The sequence below is a fragment of the Grammomys surdaster genome, unplaced genomic scaffold, assembly GCF_004785775.1.
Source record: "Grammomys surdaster isolate TR1022 unplaced genomic scaffold, NIH_TR_1.0 138, whole genome shotgun sequence".
Classification (NCBI taxonomy): Eukaryota; Metazoa; Chordata; class Mammalia; order Rodentia; family Muridae; genus Grammomys; species Grammomys surdaster.
Window position 1 is genome coordinate 8,312,879 of NW_021604596.1, and position 10,155 is coordinate 8,323,033.

General features: G+C 40.0%; 1 protein-coding gene across 1 annotated transcript in view; it reads left to right on the top strand.

The window, feature by feature from the left end:
- Positions 1-10,155, top strand: part of Arhgap42 (Rho GTPase activating protein 42) — a 231,360-nt gene that overhangs the window by 90,175 nt on the left and 131,030 nt on the right. The window contains exon 3 of the mRNA XM_028763356.1: positions 3,201-3,262. Coding sequence (XP_028619189.1) covers positions 3,201-3,262 — 62 coding nt within the window. The remainder of the gene's footprint in view (positions 1-3,200; positions 3,263-10,155) is intronic.

Sequence of the window (10,155 nt, forward strand, 5' to 3'; positions counted from 1 at the left end):
CCTCCTTCCCTCCCTCCCTCCCTCCCTCCCTCCCTTCCTTCCTTCCTTTCTCTTGCTCAGTTACTTTGGTTAAAATGGCAAGTATATATTGAATAACCCTGGTGAGTGTGGACATCCTTGTCTTGTTCTTGACTTTAGAGGGATTGCTTGCAATCCTCCTTGTGGTCTTTTACAGCACTTGTGGCTGTGCATGCTAACAGTGCTAACACTGCCCTTTCATCTCTAGTGACTGCCCAGGAACAATGCACACCTGGTTCTACCCAGCTTCTGACAGTTTTCCGTTGGACTTTTTGAGGGAGAGTAGTAAATGGAGATCCCCAGGAACCCGTTCTCTTAAATTCTGGCTTATGTAATAATAACGAGACGTTTATGCTCATGTTGTGGGCTTCTTGTCTTATTTCTGTTCTTCAAGTGTGCTATTAATGTAGCACCCCTCGATCATTACAATGGAGTTAGAGAAGCATCAGCCACTTTCTTCTGAAGTCGACGGACGGTCCACCAACCAATTTACGAGACAGATAATCACTGTTGCCATGTGTTTACATTCTCAAAGAACACAAATGTCTTTGTTTGGACCAAAAATATGTATTTTTAAGTGGAACCGGCTTTATAATATTTAAAAAGAACAAGTTTAGCTTTTGGGGTTTTGTTTGTTTGAAGACTTTCCCCTGAAAAGTCAACAAAAGAAAAAGAGGGAACAAAATTTATTGTCAGATTGGATCCAGTTTCTTAAAACCATTGGAGGCGGGTGGGTTTTGTTGTGGGGAACCAGACATTCAATTTATTTTGAATGGTAAAGTTTGTCTTCTCAGACATTTACATTATAATCAGCTATTATCTTGCCGAGTTTATAAATAGTATTTATATGGGAAACAGACCAGTTTAATGGAAGTAGAAAATGGCGTCACTCTCTTTTGTACAAGCGAAGCACTGGAGATAGAAATGAGAACCTCATTTCTTACTCAGAAACCAAACTCCTATTTAAAGCAACTGCACCTTAGTGGATTCCCTGATGGAGCCTGTGGGTGTCAGCAGGTGTCTCCTGAGTGACCCAGGACCCTGCCTGTGGGCATGAGCAGGTGTCTCTGGAGTGATCTGGAGCCTGAGGATGTCAGCAGGTGTCTCCTAGTGACCAGGAGCCTGAGGTCACTTTTAGAGTTGATTTAGCCAGAGGGTCTAGGCTGCTGTTTGGAATTCTTAAGTGAAGGACTATTTGTTTCAGGGTTCCTCACTGGCTTACTTGTGGTAGATATGATTTAACTTGGGCAAATTTTATCATGTGCAACTTGGGCCCTTTCAGATTTGTGCTACAGAAAACAGAGACTTTGCAGGATCTTCCTCTTTTGTTATGTATTTTAAAAACTATAGATTGTTTTTAAACTTAACAAAAACTAGCAGGCTCTGGTCCTGCCGGTTCTCACTGCTTATATCCACTCCCATTTACTTCTGTTCCTTGCTTGATGGACTCAGCCGGGACTGTGACCTAAAATAAACTCTTTCTCCCTTAAGTTGCTTTTGTCAAACTATTTTTTTGTAACAGTAAAGAAAACATGACATCCTTAACCCATCAAACAATCCAACCTTGTTCTGGTGACTCTCTTTACTCAAAGGAAGTAAAAAAAAAAAAAAGTGCTATGTAATTGTACTCTTAGTTAAAACTCTCTATTTTGAGATGTTTTTCTTAGCATATCGTAATTATCTACAAGGTTGTATGTGGGTTTCCTTTCCTTTCTTTTCCTTTCCTTCCCTTCCCTTCCCTTCCCTTTCTTTTCTTTTCCAAGACAAGGTTTCTTTGTTTAGCCTCAACTCTTCTAGAACATGCTCTGTAGATCAGACTGGCCTTGAACCCAGAGATCTTCCTGCCTGTGCCTCCTAAGTGTTGGCATTAAAGGTGTATGTTGCTATTTCCCAGCTAAATAAATTTACGTCTATCTATCTATCTATCTATCTATCTATCTATCTATCTATCCATCCATCTAGTGTGTGTTTTTTTCATGTCATAAAATGGGTTTCAATATGACATTTTCATACACTTATATAATGTATTTGATTGATTTTTATTGCCCTCTTTTGTCTCCCTCAACTCTTTTGGATCCTCTTCTACTGTCACGTCTTTTAAATTCCCCAATGGAATTTCATTAGAGTTACTTAGAAGATCACGAGAGAGAGATTGTTTATAAGACCTGGGACACTGAAGAAAAAATGTATTTTCCTCTCCCCTCAACCATCAACAAATCCTTAGGAATGGGTGGAAAGTTGTGACTTCATTCCCTTTCTATGATGAAGGTTGCTGGCCTTAGTCTTGCAAGATTTTGGGCAGTTGCTGCAGTCTGTCATAGGTATTGTATGTTAAGAGTGCAGGGGAGGTCAGCAACTCTCCCTCCTGTGCATCCCCATATTTCCCTCTGGAGCTTACATTTTTTTCTGTCCTTTTTTCCATTATATTCCTGAGCTAACAGAATTTCGTGGGGGAACTTTGCATTACTGGACTCTACTAAGTATAGCTGTACAGTATTATATTTCTTAGGCAATGCACATGTGTTGGCCTGAGTGTATGCGTGTGCATCCATGCACATACGTGTATGCATGCACTCATATGCTCATGTGCATGTGTGAGGTCAGAGGAGAATGCATGGTATCTTCTTCTATCATTTTCCACCAGATTTCTTTGAGGTAGTGGTCCTCATCTGTCCTGTATCATTTCCCCCATCCCAGCACAGTGGTCATAGGCATGTGCGGCTATGTCCAGTTTTTTATGTAGGTGCTGGAGATTGAAATTCAGGTCCTCAGGCTCACACAAGTGCTTTTCACCAGCAGAGCCATCTCCTCTGCCTGGCTTATTGCCTTTTATAGATTTAAAAATTATTTTTATACCCACAGACCACTGTTGAAAGAGATTCAGGACTATTTATATCTATGTTTCATATATTAAATATGTAATTTGTATTTGATTTAGGATTGTCATAGACAAACTAATAGACCTTAATTTGTATCTCATAGAGAAACAAGCGTCTATTACCCACAGCTATTAGTCACTAGCCTCTTACTACGTACAAGCTTTTATGGATATACAAACAAAACCACATAATGTAAGGTATACAAATGAATAACTAACTTCATTGTAATGTTTGTTCCTATGTAATTAAATATTAGCCCTGAAAGTGGATTAATGTCTTTCTCTCTGTCTTGTTTTTAAATAGCTCAATCACTGAAAGAATTTGCAAGGCTACTTATTGCTGTAGAAGAAGAAAGGCGTAGACTGGTAAGTTTGTTCCTTATTTCTTGAGAATCTTGCTTTGCCTGAGCATGCCCGAAGAAGGAGTAAACCTGAATTAGTTAGCCATACAGCATCTGATGGCCAGAAACACAAAACAAATGCTACATGTAATTTTGAAAAGATTTGAGACTGTAATTTCCACTGTGGCTAATAAGATAAAGCATGCTTATTTCTTTCATTTGCCCAGCAGATATAAATATCTTCACTTGACTTCTCACTTAATCACTGTGAGAATTTAAACTATTGGAGAAAACTTTATTATGAGACCATTCTTCTTTAACAGATGTTCACGGGTCATGTTACTGCAGGATTGTAGGTGCTATAACAGAGGTATATTTGAAGCCTGAATAAAATCTGACTTTTTTTTAGACTGTTAGTATGAGATTTTTGAAATAGTGACATTTGAGAGGGGTCATGACAGCTGGGAGGACTTTACTGGCTGAAAGAATGAGGTTACAATGTTTCTAGGCTAATAGGTTAGCCTGTGTAAGATATCGGAGCACAAGCATTGCTAACACTCCACTGAAAAGATAATTTTGGCCTGGGTGTCGGGTCCCATGACTTTAATCCTAGCACTCAGTTCAAGGCCTGGCTACACAATAAGTTATAAGACAGCCAGAGATACACAGTGAAACCCTGCCTCAAAAGGTAAAAAACAAGCAAGCAAACAAACATACGAAATAAACAAAATACGAGAAGCAGCAACAGCAGCAGTAGTAGCAATAACAACAACCCCAAACCAAACCAAAAAATAAATAAATAAAATTAAATAATAAATTAAAATTAAATAATAAAATTAAATAATAAAAATAAAAACAGAATATAATTTTGGGGTGCTGGAGAGTTGGTTTATTGGTTGAGAACACCTGTAGAGGACTTGTGTCTGGTTCTCAGCATTCAGAAGGTGGCCACAACCACCTGCAACTTCAGTTCTAGGGAACCGGAGACCTTATTCAGGCCTTGGCAGGCACTGCATGCGCATTGCGCAAACATGCATTCATTAATATGGACATTTGGTATGTCTACGTGTAGCTTTTTAAACAATGGATTTGAAGTTTATTATTATTGTTACTTTTACTGTTTGTGTGCACTTGATGCTTATGTGTGCACTGTGTTTATTACAGTGTCTGTGTGGAGTTCATTGGATATCTTTGTGGAATTGGTTCTTTCCTTCTTTCTGTGCATTTTGGGGATTAAGCACAGGTCAGCAGGCTGGTGTTGCCAATGCCTTTAAGCAGGGAGACACTTCACTGCCCTTCAAGTTAACAATTAGAAATAAGGATTAGATGTGCAGGCCTCAGGAAGAACGTAGTAATTAAATGAATTTTTCTGAAACTAAAGTGTAAAGAATAGATATGTTAGTGGCCCTCATGGATAAAGTTCAGACTTTTGTCTACATCACACTGACTGAGAGTTATCTGGAAAGACAGGAAGGCTGCCTTGAAAGGTGGGTGGTGCATCACTTCAATTCATCACAGCCTCACCAAAGGTAGTTACAGTTTCCTTCACAGCCTCACCAGAAGTAGAAAAAGTCTCCTTCACAGCCTCACCAGACATAGTTACAGTTTCCATCACAGTCTCAACAGAGGTAGTTACAGTTTCTATCACAGTCTCAACAGAGGTAGTTACAGTTTCCATCACAGCCTCACCACAAGCAGTTACAGTTTCCTTCACAGCCTCATCACAGGTAGTTACAGTTTCCACTGACTGTTGTCCTTTCATCTCTTCCATGATGATAATACACAACAAACACCAACTCTGAAGTCAGAGAGGCTTATTCAGGCTTGTAGGTACAGAGGGGATACAGTCCCTCTTCATAGGAAGGCCTGGAAACTGAGCAGAAAGCTGGCTGGTTACAGTTTCATCTACATACAGGAGGCTGGTAGGGCTGGGGTGAGTTAAGGAGTCAGGCTTGTTTGGAGAACCTCAGAGCCCCTGAGCAGTGGGCCTCCTCCAGCCAGGCTCCATTTCCAAACGCTTTCATAGCTGTCTCAGACATTTCCACCAACTGGGGACAGAGTGTTAACAAATGAGGCTTGGACAATATTATCACTACATTACTGAAACTCTTAGTACTCAGTTGTACTTTTTTTTTAAGTATTCAGAGTGCTTTGATTTTAATTCTCATTGGATGTTGCCAGGAGTGTGAAGCAGGTTTAGTTAGTGTGAGACAGACCACCAGTAACAGAACAGAGATCTCAAGTCTAGGTCACTGCTTCACGATACCTTGTGTCTTTGTGATATGTCTTATAATGTCCTAAATAGACTTACATATGGGATATTGTAAATGTTTGGAAAGTTGTATTTTACCTCTCTAAAACTCAGGTAATATGTTAGTCACCTTAGCACTAGCTTGATCAATAAATCGAAAGTTGCTACACAAGATTTTGTGTGTGTGTGAGTATGCACGTGCATGCATGCGTGTGTGTGTGTGTGTGTGTGTGTGTGTGTGTGTATGTATGTGTGTGTATTCATGTTTGTTCAAAGACTTGGTCTCCTTGATATTATTTTATTGTGCATACAGACTCTTGCAGTTCCAGTTTACAGGATGGCACCCTTTCCATTTTTTAGTACTGCCTTGTGGGTGATGACAGGTGATATTGTTTATGATTTTGTTAATTGAAGAATCATTTTACATTCTCCAAATGGAGTCAAATGCTGTTTGTATACTGAAATGTTTTTGGCTGAAGAATTTTCTGAGCAAACCAATATTTTACATACTGTGGAGCTACTTAGATCAGGGCACAGCCTGATGGCAGCAACTGCTGACCTACCTGCCCCCCTTCTCCTCTTCTCCCCTCCACTCCACTCCCTTCCGGTCCCTTTTTCTCCTTCTCTCCCTCCCCCCTCCCTCCCTCCCTTCCCCTCCCCCCTCTCTCCCTCCCTCTTTTCCTCTCTCCCTCCCTCCCTTCCTCCTTCCTTCCCTCCCTTTTTCATTCCTCCCTTTCCCCTCTTCCTTCCTTCCTTCCTTCCTTACTTCCTTCCTTTTCTTTCATTCATTCTTTCTCCCTCCCTCCCTCCCTCCCTCTCTCCCTCCCCCCTTCCCACTAGTAGAAGGCACTAGTCTAAAGGACAGGAAGAATGAAAGCATTTTCTAGGACTTGGGGAAATAGTTCAAAGTATTCATCTTTTGGAAGACTAAAGACTCAAAATGACAGTTAAAGGTGCCTTAAAATTCTAAAAATGCCTCTGAATAGAACTTGTATAGTGGTCGCCTGTAATGGCAGGCTGCCTGCAAGCATTTTACTGCTCGTATACCACTTCTACTCTGGAGTGTAAGAAAAGCAAGTAATGAGTGATAAAGGTAACACTTCATGGTGTATTTCTCGATAGCTTTTGGAAGAAGGTTTGGAAAATTGTAATTTTCCTTTCTAAAACTTGGGTAATATATTGTTAGGTGTTTTCTGTTTATGTCTGGTAATTCACAGACAACTAAGCTGATATTAACTTTAAAGTATTTTTACCATAGCATTCTGTTTTCAGGAATGTTCTGGCATGTTTTTTTTTTCTTTTTTCAATTGGTGTCATAACAGTTGTTATTTTCATGGTTATATATAAAATTGCTGAATTTCCAGATCTGTATGTGGATACATGGAAATAGACACCTAATCTTTCAATACTTTCCTGTTTCCTAAGGCTGAAGTGTTCAGTCTATTGGTTCATAGTTGTTGACTATTGGAAGGATTTTAAAGCCTTCTCCTCCCAGATAGCACTATCATGGTCCATGTAAAACAAGATATACTTGATGAAGTACTTTCCCATTTTTTATGACCTTTTCTCCTCATCATTATATATATTGTATATGGCGCTGAAAATTTCTTTTCTGTTTGCTACTTCAGCATAACTCCCTGGGTGGAGCTTTGATTGCTTGCAGATGTAAGAGTTCTTTTTCCTAATGATGGCTTCCAAATGGACACAGCACTTGGGCTTCGTGTCTTTTTCTTTTGCTCCCCGTCTTATAGGGTTCATACCTGTTACTTTGTAGACTGAAAACTGTACATCATATTGGGAAATTTTAGCTTTTGCATTTTCACATTTTTTTCTTTGTGTTGTATTTGTGTGTCCGTATGCTCATATGTGTGTGTGTTAGCATATGCATGGAGTTCAAAGGGCAAACTTGGGGGCTGGTCTTCACCTTCTGCCTTCTTTGAGATGACTGCACACCTGCCTAGCTGACATAGAGCTGAGAGTTCTCCTGACTCTGCCTCAGGAGTGCCTGGGTGTTGGAGGTGGGCCAAGAAGGTGGAGTTGGTGAATCCTGGAGCACATGGGGAAAAGCCAAGATGGAGTGTGGCGAATAGGCAGAGCATGACTATTGTTTGGGAATGAGAATTGCTCTGCGAACAGTCTTACAGAAATGGGCTGAGGGATTTAAAGACAGACAGGGACTTCCACTTCTTTTTGAGATTACTGTTTGTTCATAGACACTCATGCGTACCTGTGTGTGTCTACTCTTTTACTGTGTATATGCATCATGATAGTTTCTGTGATGGAGGTAATACATCAGTTTAGAATGCCCTTCAAAACGTCCCCCTTTAAGGCAGATTGTATGAAGAGAAATAATGTAAAGGGTGGGTACTTCACTGTGCATATTGTTAAAACTCATAATACTTAAAAATTTTGAGTCTTGCTTTACTTTTATTTGAAGGCAAACTAGTCATTTATTTTAAAATATATTTTTGACTGAACTAGAGTTCCATCACATTTCTCCCTCCTTTCTCTCCTTCAAGACTTCCCAGGTAACCTTCACATACGTGGTGTGTGTGTGTGTGTGTGTGTGTGTGTGTGTGTGTGTATGCACAGACATATAAATACAACTCTTCCTGAATCTCTGTTGTAATGTTTGTGTATATATGGGTTAAGGGCTGATCACTCTGCATTGGACCATGAGGCAATTCCCCTCTCCCAGCAGTCATTAGTTGCTTGTAGTCGTTGCTGGATGAGTGAGGCCCCATGAAATTTCCTCTTCCCATGTTAATATGTCCATGAACAAAGCTCAGGTCTTGTTTATGCAGTCATTTCTAGGAAAAACTGTTTCACAGCAGACTTCCTGTATTCCAGCTCTTGCAGTCTTTCCTCTCCCTCTTCTATGAAGTTTTAAAGATTTAAGAACAAGAACAACGACTACAGAATACAAACTGAATGTGTTGCTCTGAACTTAGCTTCATACACAAGTGGCTCAGGTGTGTCTAGATGTGTTTGCTCAAAGATGTTCAGGAAATTAGGAGTAAATGATTCTAAGAAGGGGAAGTAGAAATGATGGTATTAACTGCTGTAGATATTTTCTGTGGAAAATGTTCTATTTGTTTTTGTCTATGTATGTGGGTGAGCATGCATGTACGTGCATTTATATGTTGTTTGTTTGAATATGTGTGTATGTGTGTATACGTGTGTGTATGTGTGCATTCTGTGTGTATGTGAATATGTCTGTTTCTAGGTGTCTGAGTGCCCAGGAGACCAGAAGACAGCATAGTTCTAAGCTACTTGATGCTGGGAACCCAGTTCCAGTTTTCTGCAAGAGCAGCGAGTACTCTTGACTGCTAACCCATCTCTATACCCACCCCCATTTGTTTTCCTGGAATTAAATCCCAGACCATGTGGCAGACATTAAACATTTAGGTGAACATTCAGTGACATTCTGGGCACATGTTACTGTGCCTTGGTCTTTCACTCATCACCACTGTGCAGCTCTGAAGCACTCTTCATTGAACAAAGCCTTCTCCCTCACAACTGCACTCTATTCTCCCTTCTTCACTTAGACAAATCCATTCAGCATTTGGCCTTTGGAGACTGACTGTCTTCACAGAGAACATCTTCAGATTTCCTCATGTTATAGTATGGGCCAGAATCCCTGCTTTCCTAAGACTGAGTACTATTTTTGAGTATGACTATACACTTTACAGATACTACATTTACTAAATGATACCAGGTTGCTTCTACTTTTGGCTCTGGGGAACACTGCTGATATGAACATGAGTGAACAAATATGTTTGAGACCCTGCTTTATGCACATATACAAACACACACAGTGTGTGTGTGTTTCAGAACTGTGTTTATCATTCATATGACCACTTTCAGTAGATTTTATTCTGTGACCATTTCTTGCATACATATAATGTATTTTGATCATATACAGCCCTCTGTTTCTCTCTTGCACATCACCCTGCCCCCTCTGGAACCTTTTTTGTCTAACACATCCCTCTCCTGCTTTGATGTCTGTATCCCACTGGCTTTAGTAAAAGTTGCTTGCTTGCACTTGTGTAGTTGTGGGGCTTCTTACTCAATTATGGGTGACTTACCTGTGGCTGTACCTCTTAATAAAAGTGATGACTCCCAATTGCTCTGTAGCTAGGGGAGAGGCCCTATAACACTGGATTATTGATAGATCTGACTTTGTAGATTTTTTTGAGACAGGGCATCATGGCTTATTTAGCCAGGCTGTTCTTGATCTCTTGTTGTAGCTGAAGATGGCCTGAAATTCCTGATCCTCATTCAGATTTTAGGGATAACGATTACTCACCACCAAGCTCCTTTTATAGGGGTTGGATCCAGAGCGTCATGCATATAAGCAAGCATTCACCACCTGAGCTTCATGCCACTGCCTTTAGTTTTCTGAGACCCTGCTTTATTGTTTGCCAGGGAGGCCATGGAGTTCCACATAGACAGTACACAGGCTGTATGATGTCTACATCCTTGCTAACACTTCTTGTTTTGTTTTTGTAGTGGTCACTGTTGCAGCATAATTCTGCTTTTATCTGTGCTGGGATGGTTGGCAGATGCTTCATCCATGTTCTAACAAGTTTATCAGTGAACATTTTTTTTTTTTTTTTTTATTTTTTAAAATCATTTATTTTATGACATTATAATTGCATAATTTA